The sequence below is a fragment of the Triticum dicoccoides genome, chromosome 7A (genome assembly GCF_002162155.2).
Source record: "Triticum dicoccoides isolate Atlit2015 ecotype Zavitan chromosome 7A, WEW_v2.0, whole genome shotgun sequence".
NCBI lineage: Eukaryota > Viridiplantae > Streptophyta > Magnoliopsida > Poales > Poaceae > Triticum > Triticum dicoccoides.
Window position 1 is genome coordinate 96,728,610 of NC_041392.1, and position 15,650 is coordinate 96,744,259.

The 15,650-nt window shown below is 49.9% G+C and overlaps 1 protein-coding gene across 1 annotated transcript; it reads left to right on the forward strand.

The window, feature by feature from the left end:
• The first annotated feature begins 5,999 nt into the window (after window positions 1-5,999).
• LOC119331530 lies at window positions 6,000-8,110 on the forward strand. Its single transcript, XM_037604697.1, has one exon. The coding sequence runs from the start codon at window positions 6,217-6,219 to the stop codon at window positions 7,540-7,542; it is 1,326 nt and encodes a 441-aa protein (XP_037460594.1). The 5' UTR covers window positions 6,000-6,216; the 3' UTR covers window positions 7,543-8,110.
• Window positions 8,111-15,650: the final 7,540 nt, after the last annotated feature.

Here is a 15,650-nt window from a genome sequence, read left to right on the forward strand (position 1 = left end):
CATAATATATGGAAAAAAATACAAACTACATATATATTCATATGTATGTTTATATTTAACATGCTACATGTTAGTTGATATAATAATACACAAAAAAGCATTAAAAAATATGTAGGGAAAAAAATTTAACTATGCCGACGGCTAGGCCGTCGGCATAGATCCGACCAGCGTGCCGCGGATCACTGACGTGGCTGATATGCCGACGGCAGCCGTCGGCATAGCCTCTGCATGGTGCGGCCTGGATCAATGACGTGGCCTGCGGACCTATGCCGACGGCCCCCCGTCTAGGCCGTCGGCATAGCTCTGACGCCGTCTGCCAGGGGGTGGCCGGGCCCCACGGGTATGCCGACGGCCTTCGTAAGCCGACGGTAGCTGTCGGCGTATATGTAGATAGGCCGACGGCCGTTCTATGCCGACGGGTGCCGTCGGCTTATCTCTGCGTAGCCCGACGGCCAGAACCAGGCTGTCGGCATATCTCCGGAGAAGCCGACGGGGGCCGTCGGCATTGTTCTGGCCGTCGGGGTATGGCCCTGTTCCGGTAGTGATACCTCTACACCAAAAGTACAAAAGATGTTAGCATGTTAATGCACGACCTCCACATTTCAGGTTAGGAACTTAACACTATGACAACTTCACTGAAAGCTTTACTTTCTCAACACCTCACCCAAGAATATAGCATCCACGAAATCTTTGCAGCCAGCCGCTTCCAAAAATGAAGATTCATATGCAACAATGCCAGGATCGTCAGAAAGAATCATGCAATAAAAAATCAAATTAATGCATCTCCCTAAAACAAAATAAGTTAATAATATGATTTCATTCTCCCTAGAAAATCATCATATCTAGGCAAAGATAGTAGAGGGCCAAGCAAGGGACCAGAAAAAAATACCTCCTTCGACAACACGCCGGCGGCCAAGACGACGTCCATGTCATGGCACCATAGAGGATTTGAGACTTTCATCCAAATGTGCAGCTCATTCTCCTCCTGCAAAGTCCAAGAGGTGATTCAGGGAGGAGGAAATGCATCAGCAAATCAAACTCAGAGAGGGAAAGAAGAATGGGGGGAGTGGGCACCGGGATGGCTTACCATCCTTGTCCCGGCATCCTCTCTGGCGCTGCAGTTCTCACTGCTCCTAGATCGAGTCAGTGGCGTGCCGGTGGCGTATGCCTCCATTGCTACGTCTCCGTCTATGGACGGCAGGGGAGGGGCGGGGCTGCAACTGCCACTCGTGAGAGCAGCAGCCGCCGGCTTGAGATGAGAGACGGCATGGGAATGGTTGTTGGCCGATGGAAATGGTGGGTGTCGGCGCGAGGGGAGGAGAGGAGGCGAGGAAGAGATAAAAGAGTGTGGGCTCGGAAGGGGAGAGGGCGGCGGCGGCTCTGAGGTCGACGCAGGAGGAGACGACGCGGTGGCGATCTGGTCGGCTAACGGCGCCATGTGCGACGAAGATTGTGGATGGATCATTGTCCCTCGTGCTCGCCGCGTCCAGGGGAGGAGGCGGGCATGGCAGCGTGAGGGCAACGGGGAGAGCAGCGGTGGCGGCGAACACGGCGTTGGGAGTGGAAGGGGAGATGCGAGAGCATGGTGGCCGCTGCAAGAGAGAAGGAGAGGAGTGCGGCAGGGATGGCGGCTAGGGTTCTCGCCCAATCGGGCTCGCTCCTCCGCTTTACACAGAAACAACCCATCCACAACACGTCACGCAAGGGCAAGGACGCTAAATTCCGTAAATGCCCTCGGCGGGATCAGAAAATTACAGGCGGTGGCAAGATTTTTTGACTGCGGGCCGCCCGCACCGGGTGTCTGCGCACCGGAGCCACAGACAGGTGTGGCCCACCATCGGCGCACCCCACCATCAGAAAGACACGCCTAAATATCCCGCGGTGAGAAAAAAATTCACTACTCATTGCTCCATCCATCCATTATATCCAACGGCCGAGAACAAACAGAAGGTCGATCCAAAGGTCCAGAACACATCAAGCTTGAGACCGGACGGCCCAAAATCGCTGAGCTCTGAGGAGGCCCAGGTTCAGACGTGAATCTAAGGGTTTCTTTGATTCAAAGGATTTGCATAGGAATTTTGAAGGATTAAAATCCTTAGGATTTTTTCCTATATTGGTTGTTTGATTCACAAGATTGAATTCTATAGGATTTTTTCTTAAGGATTTTTTGTACTACTTCCCATAGGATTTATAGCATCCAGTCAAACCTCTTTGAAAGAATCTTTCGTTTTTCTTATGATGCAATCAAACAATCTAAACTCTTATAGAATTGAGATGAGCATGATATTTTAATACTATGATTTTTTTACAATCCTGCGAATCAAAGAGGTCCTAAGTATGGGATGCATGCATTGGCGCTGGCTTTGATTGCCGGTCGCCCGCATGCACTTACTCTCGATTTTTTTTTTAAATGGAACACACCAATTCCATACTTAAACTGGCTCAGCCAAATTGCTGGCCATACAAACTAGTACATCGTTTGGCAGGCCCTCCGGCCAAAGCTGGGTAGCCGCCTGTTGGGTGGCACCAAAGGCAGCAATAGTATGCGCAAGATTATTAGGCCCTCCACTATGTGTTCGGTGCCAGAAATTTAAAAAATTTGTCACATACACTTCGATGCGAAATGTAAAAAGTTTAGCACTGGCACCACAACATGAAGGATTTGGCACCCATCCACCTCTGGCCCACCTACGTATAAACTAGTAATATATCAGCTCAAAGCAGTGTCACGCCGGTGGTGCCTCGCATGCAAAAGTACAGTGACTGCCTAGTTTATTGCCTCAACGAAATATGGCGTCGGAGCAAGTAGAGGAATCGATGCCCTGAAATTTTTATTTGGCATCGGCTGGGCTATGTAGGACACCGGTGCCAAATGTTCAAAAAGTGAATTTGGCATCGGTTTTGGCCTACATAGTGGAGGGCCTTACAGGCCCGGGGGCAAAAGAGAACGAGCAAGCATTAAAATTTTGGCGAGCAAAGACTCTGATTTCTCTAAACAGGATGCCTTCCAGTGTCCGGTCTAGCTCAGAGCTTTGTAGCGCTTTGACGAGCGTCTGGCAATCAGACTCCAACTGCACATACTGCATACCCTGTTGCGAGGCCGCCTGTAACGCTACACCGCATGCCGACGCTTCCGTCTGCAGCGCACTTGCTACATGCCGCAAGCAACCCGCGCCGGAGCCTCTCACGTCTCCAGCCTAGTCGCGGATTACAAAGCCCCAGCCTCCCGACCCATCGGCTCTCGATTGTTAGGCCAACTCCACCGCGCGACCCTATCCTATCCATTCCCGTTTGTTTGAGGTAAAACGGACAAACGAGACGGCCCAGCGCGCGAGCATAAACGGACTTTTGTCCGTTTTGTGTCCGCTTTCGACCCATCCCCGGCCCAAGTTTGTGCCACTTTTGGAGTGAAACGGACAGCGCGCGGACGGGCGGGACGCACGCGCTTGTCCTCTCCTGACCCACTTGTCGGTGGGAGAAACCAAAATCCCCCACGCCCATTTGCCGCCATTTCCCCCAAACCCTTCCACGTCCCTCCCGCCGCCCCTCTCTCCCCCGACCATGGCCGACGCCCCGCCGAGTTCCGGCGGCCTGGTCGTCGACCCGCCCGCAAAGGTGAAGAAGAAGGCGCCAAGGAAGCCGCGGTCGGAGTGCACGCCGGAGGAGATCGCCAAGTTGGACGCGGAATCGGCGAAGAGGAGGGAACGGAGAGCGGCCGTCAAGGTCAATGCCGCCGCGGCCAAGTTCGCTGCCCAGCGCGAGGAGCTGGAGGCTGCGCGGCGCAAGGCCGCTACCGACGAGAAGGAGGACCTCGTCAACAAAGCGCACGCCATCCTCATGCTTGGCATGGGACGTCCGGCCGGGTTCCCTACAGCGGCCGTCGGCCCGGCGAGCACAGGCTCGTCGGTCGCCCGGCCTACGCACTGCCAGTCGCCGATGTCGCGCGCCGCGCCCATGTCGCCCGGCTTTTCTCCGCCAAGGCACGACGGCCAGACCCGTTTCTCGGCGTCGCCGGACGTGGGCTTGTTCGCGCCGTCCACACCGCGCCCCGCGACCGTCATCGACATCAACGTCACGCCTGGGTCCAGCAGCGGCGGGCGGCCGTCTGTCGAGATGCAAAGAAAACAGGCACGGGCACCGTTCACGGGCACCATGCCGGCCCCCCGCGTCTTGTTTGACGGAATGCCAACCCCAACGCCAACGGTCGACAACCCCTTCTACAACCAGTACATGGAGAACGTGATCTTTGAGGGTGGGCATGGCCGTGCCTACGACCCCGAGGAGACCCAAAGTCAGGATGGCCGCGCCGAGTACGTGCCTGATGAAGAGGCCGACGATCGTGCTGACTACGCCCATGGTGACTCGTGGCATGAAGACGATGACATCTATGTCGAAGGTGATGAAGAAGAAGGCAATGGCGTTGATATTAGTGGCGAGCCATTGTTCATCGACGAGCTCACCCAAAGAGCGGAAGCACAAAAGAAGAGGAAGAGCATTCGCACGGGTTCATACACACAAGATGAGGACAAGTTGATTTGCCAAGCTTGGATGGAGATTAGCCAAGATCCAAGGACCGGCGCGCAACAAAAGGGCATTGTTTTTTGGACGAGAGTCCACAAAACATTTCATGAAAGGAAGATGTTTGAGCCCTACCAATTTACAAGCAACCGTGGCATCGGCTCGATTCAAAAGAGATGGTTGTTCATCCAACAAGAGTGCAACAAGTATTGCGCCGCATTTGAGAGCGTTGAAACACGGCCCGTGAGTGGTCTCGGTGTTGGGGACATGGTATGCTCTCCTCTTCCTAGCCCTTTTCTTGCTACGGCCATGACACTTCGGTCGTGTATATGTTTGCATGTTCACTTGTTGTTGATCATGTGATTTAGACATTTCAATCTTTGGAGGCATTCAAGGCCCGACACAATGACAAGCCATTCACTCTTACGCATTGTTGGGCGATTATCAACAATTGCCCTAAGTTCAAGGACCAATACCGTAAACTACAAAGGAAGAAAGGACTAAAGACGACCAAGTACGCCGGAGGTGAAGATGGCGAGGCCTTGAAGAGGCCGAGGGGCAAGACCAACTCCAAGGTTGATGACATACGTGATGCCTCATCCATGGCATTGCATGACACTTTGCATGGCATGATGTCCCAAAAGGATGTGAGGGACGAGAAGAAGCGGCAAAGCAAGGAGGAGCAAATGAAGCAATACGTAGACATTCAAACAAAGAAGTTTGAGATGGAGGAGGCGGCCAAGAGGAGGAAGATCGACATGAAGGCGGCGGCCCGGCAAAGGCAGCTCGACATCGAGGCCGACAACGTCAAGGCCAGACAGAGGCAGCTCGACATCGAGCCCACGAACGCCGCCACCAAAGTGAAGGAGGTGGCCCTTGCGATCATGAGCGTGGACTTGTCGAAGATGAGCGATAAGACGAGGGCCTGGTTCGAGGCCAAACAGAAGGAGATGTTCGAAGCCGAAGGCCTGAACTAGGTTGTCCGATCGGCCGTGGCCGTTCTTTTTGGAGGCTGGTATGGGTGCCGCCTGCCCGCTGGGCCGCTGGCTGTGTGCCGGCGAGAAAACATTCATTTTGGTGGTCGGCTGTGTTGCCGGCTGCTGGCTGATGCTGGCGATGGACGTGTAGGCCGTTGGCTCTGTTGCCGGCGTGATGAATCGGGGCCGCTGGCCTGAACTAGGGCTTGGCATTTGAAATGTTGCTTTTGCTTTTTTAAATAGACACATATAGGATGGGGCAAATGGGCGCACGGCCACCACATCCTAAAACATGCCCGGACATGATCTTAAATCACTACCCAAACGGACAAAATCCGGATAAAACGGACGTTCGTCTGGGTTTGGGGTCACGTGGTGGAGTTGGCCTTAAATGCGAATGAATAGGAGGAGTAGAGTGCTAGCAGAATCCTTCAGTTCGGGGGTGGGGTAGCTGGCTCGTGACTTGATTCTTCGGTCCACTCGGCTGGACTTTCAGACGGCCTCTTCTGTCGTCTAGATAAAACTAGTCACTGCAGCTCGCTGCAGCCTGCTACTGACTGCATCTTCAGTGCATATTTCTTTCTGTAGTAAATTTCTGCCTGTGAATTTCTGCCTGTGACGATATAGTGGAGTGTCCACCGTCTTTGCACAAACCCATCCGCGGGGAGAAGCTCTTTGGGAAAGCAAATCTGAAGCCATTGGAGTAGGAACTTCGCCCGCCATGGCTGCTTCTTCTTCTTCCTCCTCCTCGTCCTCTCCGTCCTCCCCCTCCGACCCGGACTACAAGGTCACCACCTCTGACATCGAGGACGACGCCGCCGGGGTCGAGCCCCCATCGTCGGACGAGGAATTCCCCTCCGTCTTCCGCACGCAGGGCCACGTGGACGCGGTGTGCATGAAGTACGGCATCCCCAAGGACCAGTACACCGCCCTCCCCGCCGGCGACCTGCGCGCGAGCTCGTCCCCACCGCACGGCGCCGTCTGCGTGTACGCGCACGCGCTGGAGGCCGGGATGCGCGTCCCTCTTCACCCCTTCTTCGTCGACGCGCTCAACCACTTCGGCCTCGCGCCGACGCAGCTCGCGCCCAACGGGTGGCGCATCATGGCGGGATTCATTGTGCTCTGCCGCTCCGCTGGCGTGCCGCCGTCCCTCGCGGTGTTCCGGCGCTTCTTCCTGCTGTCCGCCCTCCCCCACAAGCACAAAAGAGGCTCGTACTACTTCCAACCCAGGTCGAAGGGCGGATCCGGCTTGCGCTTCACGGGGTTGCCGGAGTCCATCAAGGGTTGGAAGCGCGGGTTCTTCTTCCTCTCTTCGCCGACCGCGTGGCCTTGTCCTGTGGAATGGGGCAAGCCGTCCAAGAGCTCCCTCGTGGACCCTGTGCTCTCCGCCGAAGATGAGGCATCGGCGGCCAAGTTGCTATCTGCTCAGGGAGCCTCCTCCATTGATCTCAGGAAGTATCTTTGCATCAGAAATCTTGCCGAGGCCGGGATATCTCCCTTGCCGGCACCGGTACGGGCGCCGCCATCACCGCAGCTCCCGGCACCGGAGCCGTCGTCACCGCAGTCGCCGCCTTCTTGTACTTGTACTGCTACCGAGTCCAAAGGGATGGATCCGGCAGTGTACGGCATGATGAAATCCATGCTGGCAGTGAAGGCGGCGGTGGCAAGAACATTGGCATCGACGAACAAGGTGGAAATTGAGCCGGGCAGCGACGTGACGAGATCGCCGCCGTTGCGTGGGAAGAAGAGGAATCTGGGAGAAGCAGACGGCAGCGACGGCCCACCATCTGTGCTGCCAGACACTCCGTCTACCGCCGGTGACAGCTCGGCGCCGACCGGAATTTGTTCCCCGCCCGAGGCCTTCTCCCGGAGCAGCCGGAAGATTCAGCATATTCCCAGCGGACACGACGGCGACAGCACCGACTGGGTGGCCGCGCGGGAGAGGCTGCGGGGCGCCGTCCCGCCGCAGCAGGACCGCGTGTTTGCGGCGACGGAGCCCTCCGACATCGTCGCGTCCACCTACGTCGCCGTTCTTCAGGTATGCTAGTACATTGCTTGTCCGCGGTCGGATCGATTTCACTGGTTGTAGTATTTGTGCGTGGACGGCAACGACGCATGCGTGCAGGCTGCAAACTACGCGTCCTTCTCCTTGGCCTACGCGCTGGAGCTGGAGCAGCGGCTGGACGCGCGGGACGCGGCTGGAGAGGTCGGAGGCCAAGCTCGCCGCGGCGGAGGCGGAGGTGGAGACGGTGAAGGCCGAGCGCGCCGTGCGGCGACGCGCGCAGGACGCGCTGGATGGTTACGAGCGCTGGCGGGGCGCGAACGCGGGGCAGAGGACGTGAAGCGCGCTGTGCGCTCTAGCTGTCCTCTCTACGCCGTTCGGCAGGTCAGGCGGACGCTTAATTACCTTGTAGATTAATCTTTTGGAATACTACTCCTGAAGCCTCGTTGATGATCTTTTGCACACGACTGTTCTGTGTTCCAGATCGACCAACATTTTGGGGTCAAATTCACTGTTTTGAACCTTATGCAAAAGTTTAGCACGATTTGACCCTGTTTGTAAAAAAACATCAGATTTGACCATTTTTCCTACCGAGGTTGACATTGGCGGTAGAATATAACAGGATACCGTCGTGATCAACTACGGTAGACTTCTGGTCAACACAACAATGTGGCAGCGATATGGCAAGTACGGCCTGACCTTGTCCACGTGCCGGGCCTGGGCCTAATTTTTGAGTCTGAAGGTCAGGCTGGGCATGGGCCTGCCATATTAGCGATTTATCGAAAAGGCCTAGTGGGCTTTTACACCGGCGGGCTAGGCTTGGGCCTGATTTTTAGGCCTGACGCCTGAGGCGGGCTGGACCCGACCTGAACCCGAGCCTAGGTTTTCTACATTGGGCCTGGTTAGGCCTGGTCCGACCCGATATGAGGGATGGCTAGGTATAATGGCAAGTGGCTACTGCCACAGCCCCTGGGCTAACCTGAATGGCATAAATAGCGTGTGTTGCTATGTTATACTAGTGGTTGGTGTTCCTGGGCGGTGTCAGAAAGGTGACCGCACTTTCTCTTTCTTTTTACAACTTCTGAATAGAAAGGCAAGGTAAGGAAATGCCCCTTTCAGTGCCTTTTTTTTTTGCACTTGACAGGACAAGTGCATATACAACTGGTTATCAAACTCAACAAATAAACAAGCAATCTTAACATTATGTCTCTAGAAGATAGTCCTCTCCATCATGCCATCATATTGCATCGCATCCGCCTTCGCATCCTCACCGCTCTCCGTTGCCCCAATGAGCCGACGCTCACCTTCATCATCGCCTTCTTGAGCAGCTGATCCTTCGCCATCTTATTAGTCCTCAACACAGTCCACGTCGCGAGCATTGCAGAAGAAGTAGCAATCCTTGTCGTAGACGCCAGGGGTTTGCGGGATGAAGGGCACGATGCAGGGCATAAACTAGAGCACACACATGGAGTGGATGCGGAACTGGAACGCTAGCATTTGAACGATGGAAAGTTCCCGCTCGCTGTCGTTGTGGTGCCAGCCGCCGAGGCCAACGTGACTATGCCGCATGTAGTGTCTTAGAGCAGGCGGAGATTGTGCGCCGCGCTCCCATTGCGCGCCCACGAGCAAAGAGGATCACCTTTGATCATTGAACCCTTGCCAATGCTGAAAGCAAATGGCTCCTGCCAAGGGTCATTGGTTCTGAAAAAATAAACATAATACCATAAGATAAATTTCTAATGCAAAAGAATGTGCAAAATGCTGCATCCAAGAGTTATGATCTATAAGGCATGGTAGCGCAATTGTTACAGATGAAATATTTATACACGAAACATGGTAAGAGAAATGCTGCATTGTTCACAATATTTACTGCACGGAAGCTAAGCCATGGCCCGTGAATCACAAAAAATAAAGAAGACTATTCATGATTTACCTCTAAAACTTGGTGGACAAATAAATTAACACTGGATAGCAACATGACAAGAAACAAAAGTTAGCCAGCCCTTAAACTAATACAGGATAAGAAGTCTAAAATCTATCAGAAAAGGTAGCTATACTGGACAATGGTACACTTGCAACTCAAAAAAAATCGTGGTAAACTTTCGCATAAGGTTCAGAACAATGAATTTGGCCACATTTTGTTGGTTCTTTGCAGCACACAAGTGGTTAATTTGCTAACATAATATTCGCCGGATTTGTTATTCGTGGTTTGCTAACTTTATGTTCATATAATTTTGCTAAACAACATCTAGATGTGCCCTATTGCACATCTAAAGCATATGCCATTTATTTTAGGTGATGATTCATGTGGGTATCTTATTTTTCCTTTTCTTTCCTTTTTATGTTTGCTAGAGTTACTTAGATGAGTAGTAACTAGGGCACATTTAGATATGTTGTAGAAAAACTCATATTCATACTTCACTAATTATCATCTGCATAAAAAGAAGTTAAGTCTTATCTAATTCCTTGATTACATGATCCACGCGTCCATATTCTAGTTTTCGCTGCGTTGCATTGCGCTGCATTGCTTGTGGTTTTTCCATGGCATACCGCCAGGGCGCACCTATGTTAACGAGATTATGTCTTGCTTGAAGGGAACCCTCACGTGAAGGGAAGCCCGAGAAGGGCCAACCCAGGCGCACACAAGGCCCAAGCCTTGTTTTTTCCACGGTTTCATTTTCGTTTTTGCTTTACTTTTTACTTTTGTTTATGCTTTCAAATATTCTAAATATATATATGACGAAAAATACTCTACATAAAATTTTGAAAATATTAACAAAGGAATTAAAAAAAATGTTAAATGTGTATATAGAAAATGTTTATCATATATACAAAATATGTATTTAAAAAAATTAATCAAGCATTTGAAAAATGTTTAACAATTATATGGAAAATTATAAATGTGTATACAAAAATGTTGACACTGTATTAAAAAGTGATGAATTTTTTTTGATCATTTATATAAATATGTGGATCAAGCATTTGATAAACTAGATGATCCCCTGCGCGTTGCCGCGGGAATTTGTAGTAGCAATATGCATCCTAAATGTTTATGTATTGAGTAATAGTAGTTAAATCAAAATGTGATAGCTCCCCTATTAAAAAGTGAATATTGTAACTACATAAAGTTTATTATGTTTGCGTGAATAACTCATTGTTCAACTGTAAACATAACAGCTTGTAAGAGGTGTGCTTGTGGTTTGTGCCCTCTTCTGTAAATTGTGTGGAGATCTGTCATTACATTTCTAATGCAATCATCTGTTACAGCCGGGTAAGCATATGCTTCGGGTTGTTTCATAGGATTCTCAATTTCACTAGTGAACAAACTTTAGTATAGAGGTGTAGAGGTATCACGTGCCTATTACTTTATTGTGAGTGTTGAATTCATCCCCTCTATACCAACCATTAGTATTCAAGTGCAGAAACTTACTTGGAGGGCAAAGAGTGTACATGATGTGATAGTGACTACTTGCAGTCATTATGTCAAGCATATTTGAAATATGAAATGTAGCAAGTAGCAATAGCTAACTCAAGACAATATTCTAGGAAAATAAGCCTATAGGGTAGTAAAATTCTTGCAATCAGGAATCTATAATACCTAAATAGTTTATCCCCACTAATCTATTTCTCTTGACATGCAAGCTATCCACGTCAACGACCTAGCCACATCAGCGTTTCACTACATTGTCGTGCGTCCACATCATCATCTTGCTTGCACCATCCTACATGTTCCCTTCGACGACTGATTTATTGCCAGTACTGGTCTACGACGCCGCATCATCCGAGTGCTGAGGCCCACACCTTGCCGTCTGATCCCCTTCCCTTGAGTGACACACCTTCCCGTCCTATCCCCTCCCCGTACGATATTGGCAACTGAAGAGGCGGTGATCCCTTAACTCTCCCCTACGATCTGTAAAGGTGCGCGGCCTTATGAACTTCGAGTGGGAAATTAAGAGCCCTTCATATTGGCACTACTCCTCTTCCGGTTGTCTCCGAGTTAGTATATATAGGACTAGATAGTAGATTTGTGTCTCCGTGCAACACCAAAAATCAAAGCAATCAATCTCCTTCTGTTATCAGGGCTTCCGGCGGCCAAATCTGTCGATCTGTCTACCCTCACCAGGAGTTCTCGGCAGATGGAGAGGGATAAGGGAGGTGGTGCGCTAGAGCAGAGTGTAGAGTTGTGTCTAGGGTTTCTGTGGTCGTGCATGTCAGGTGGAGGAGGGTGGGCTGCAGAGGAATAAAGCCCCCTGACTCCATCCCTGTCGTGGTCGTGTGAGTTCCGGTGAGGTCGGGTATGCTCCTTCATGGTGCTGCTGCTAGGTATGTGGGGATAATAATGAGATAATGTACACGAGTCCTTTTTTTGCCTTGAGGTGGGGCGGCTGTAGTTGTATGGATTGTGTTGACTCGGCGACGCCGGTAAGTGGCTTCTCATGTTTTCCTCCGATCATTGGGGTGATTGCTGAAGGAAATATGCCCTAGAGGCAATAATAAAGTTATTATTTTATTTCCTTATATCATGATAAATGTTTATTGTTCATGCTAGAATTATATTATCCGGAAACATAATACTTGTGTGAATACATAGACAAACTAAACGTCACTAGTATGCCTCTACTTGACTAGCTCGTTAATCAAAGATGGTTATGTTTTCTAACCATAGACATGTGTTGTCATTTGATTAACGTGATGACATTATTAGGAGAATGATGTGATTGACATGACCCATTCCATTAGCTTAGCACCCGATCGTTTAGTATGTTGCTATTGCTTTCTTCATGACTTATACCTGTTCCTATAACTATGAGATTATGCAACTCCTGTTTGCCAGAGGAACACTTTGTGTGCTACCAAAGTCACAACATAACTGGGTGATTATAAAGGAGCTCTACAGGTGTCTCCAAAGATACATGTTGGGTTGGCGTATTTCGAGATTAGGATTTGTCACTCCGATTGTCGGAGAGGTATCTCTGGGCCCTCTCGGTAATGCACATCACATATGCCTTGCAAGCATTGCAACTAATGAGTTAGTTGTGAGATGATGTATTACGAAATGAGTAAAGAGACTTGCCGGTAACGAGATTGAACTAGGTATTGAGATACCGACGATCGAATCTCGGGCAAGTAACATACCGATGACAAAGGGAACAAAGTATGTTGTTATGCGTTCTGACCGATAAAGATCTTCGTAGAATATGCAGGAGCCAATATGAGCATCCAAGTTCCGCTATTGGTTATTGACTGGAGACATGTCTTGGTCATGTCTACATTGTTCTCGAACCCGTAGGGTCCGCACGCTTAACGTTACAATGACAGTTTCATTATGAGTTTATATATTTTGATGTACCGAAGGAGTTCGGAGTCCCGGATGTGATCACGGACATGACGAGGAGTCTCGAAATGGTCGAGACATAGAGATTGATATATTGGAAGCCTATGTTTGGACATCGGAAGTGTTCCGGGTGAAATCGGCATTTTACCGGAATACCGGGAGGTTACCGGAACCCCCTGGTAACCTAATGGGCCTTAATGGGCCTAGTGGAGGAAGAGGAGAGGAGGCCTAGGGGCTGCCGCGCGCCCCTCCCCCCAAGTCCGAATTGGACAAGGAGGGGGGGCGGCGCCCCCCCTTTCCTTTCTTCCCTCTCCTCCTTCCCCCAAGTCCTAATCCAACTAGGCAAAAGGGAGGGGAGTCCTACTCTCGGTAGGAGTAGGACTCCTCCTGCGCGCCTCCTCCTAGGGCCGGCCGCACCCCTCCTTGGCTCCTTTATATACGGGGGCAGGGGGCACCCCTAGACACACAAGTTGATCTCTAAGATCGTTCTCTTAGCCGTGTGCGGTGCCCCCTTCCACCATAGTCCTCGATAATATTGTAGTGGTGCTTAGGAGAAGCCCTGCAACAGTTGAACATCAAGATCGTCACCACGCCGTCGTGCTGACGGAACTCTTCCCGACACTTTGCTGGATCGGAGTCCGGGGATCGTCATCGAGCTGAACGTGTGCTAGAACTCGGTGGTGCCGTAGTTTCGGTGCTTGATCGGTCGGGTCGTGAAGACGTACGACTACATCAACCGCGTTGTCATAACGCTTCCGTTGTCGGTCTACGAGGGTACGTAGATCACACTCTCCCCTCTCGTTGCTATGCATCACCATGATCTTGCGTGTGCGTAGGATTTTTTTTGAAATTACTACGTTCCCCAACAGTGGTATCAGAGCCTAGGTTTTATGCGTTGATGTTATATGCACGAGTAGAACACAAGTGAGTTGTGGGCGATATAAGTCATACTGCTTACCAGCATGTCATACTTTGATTCGGCGGTATTGTTGGACGAAGCGGCCCGGACCGACATTACGCGTACGCTTACGCGAGACCGGTTCTCCCGACGTGCTTTGCACAAAGGTGGCTAGCGGGTGTCAGTTTCTCCAACTTTAGTTGAACCAAGTGTGGCTACGCCTGGTCCTTGCGAAGGTTAAAACAGCACCAACTTGACAAACTATCGTTGTGGTTTTGATGTGTAGGTAAGAACAGTTCTTGCTAAGCCCGTGGCAGCCACGTAAAACTTGCAACAACAAAGTAGAGGACGTCTAACTTGTTTTTATAGGGCATGTTGTGATGTGATATGGTCAAGACATGATGCTAAAATTTATTGTATGAGATGATCATGTTTTGTAACTGAGTTATTGGCAACTGGCAGGAGCCATATGGTTGTCGCTTTATTGTATGCAATGAAATTGCGCTGTAATGTTTTACTTTATCACTAAGCGGTAGCGATAGTCGTGGAAGCATAAGATTGGCGAGACGACAACGATGCTACGATGATGATCAAGGTGTCACGCCGGTGACGATGGTGATCATGACGGTGCTTCAAAGATGGAGATCACAAGCACAAGATGATAATGGCCATATCATATCACTTATATTGATTGCATGTGATGTTTATCTTTTATACATCTTATCTTGCTTTGTTTGACGGTAGCATTTTAAGATGATCTCTCACCAATTATCAAGAAGTGTTCACCCTGAGTATGCACCGTTGCGAAAGTTCTTCATGCTGAGACACCACGGGATGATCGGGTGTGATAGGCTCTACGTTTAAATACAACGGGTGCAAAACAGTTGCACACGCAGAATACTCAGGTTATACTTGACGAGCCAAGCATATATAGATATGGCCTCGGAACACGGAGACCGAAAGGTCGAGCGTGAATCATATAGTAGATATGATCAACATATGATGTTCACCAATGAAACTACTCCATCTCACGTGATGACCGGACATGGTTTAGTTAATTTGGATCACGTGATCACTTAGAGGATTAAAGGGATGTCTATCTAAGTGGGAGTTCTTTAGTAATATGATTAATTGAACTTAAATTTATCATGAACTTAGTACCTGATAGTATCTTTCTTGTTTATGTTTGATTGTAGACAGATGGCCCGTGCTGTTGTTCCGTTGAATTTTAATGCGTTCCTTGAGAAAGCAAAGTTGAAAGATGATGGTAGCAATTACACGGACTGGGTCCGTAACTTGAGGATTATCCTCATTGCTGCACAGAAGAATTACGCCCTGGAAGCACCGCTGGGTGCCAGGCCTGCTGCTGGAGCAACACCAGATGTTATGAACGTCTGGCAGAGCAAAGCTGATGACTACTCGATAGTTCAGTGTGCCATGCTTTACGGCTTAGAATCGGGACTTCAACAACGTTTTGAACGTCATGGAGCATATGAGATGTTCCAGGAGTTGAAGTTAATATTTCAAGAAAATGCCCGGATTGAGAGATATAAAGTCTCCAATAAATTCTATAGTTGTAAGATGGAGGAGAACAGTTCTATCCATGAGCATATACTCAAAATGTCTGGGTATAAGAATCACTTGATTCAATTGGGAGTTAATCTTCCAGATGATTGCGTCATTGACAGAATTCTCCAATCACTGCCACCTAGCTACAAGAGCTTCGTGATAAACTATAATATGCAAGGGATGAATAAGACTATTCCCGAGCTCTTCGCAATGCTAAATGCTGCGGAGGTAGAAATCAAGAAGGAGCATCAAGTGTTGATGGTCAACAAGACCACTAGTTTCAAGAAAAAGGGCAAAGGGAAGAAGAAGGGGAACTTCAAAAAGAATAGCAAGCAAGTTGCTGCTTAAGAG

Bases quoted from the DNA above. Each gene is read 5' to 3' on its own strand.
- LOC119331530 (XM_037604697.1), top strand. From the start codon at position 6,217: ATGGCTGCTTCTTCTTCTTCCTCCTCCTCGTCCTCTCCGTCCTCCCCC.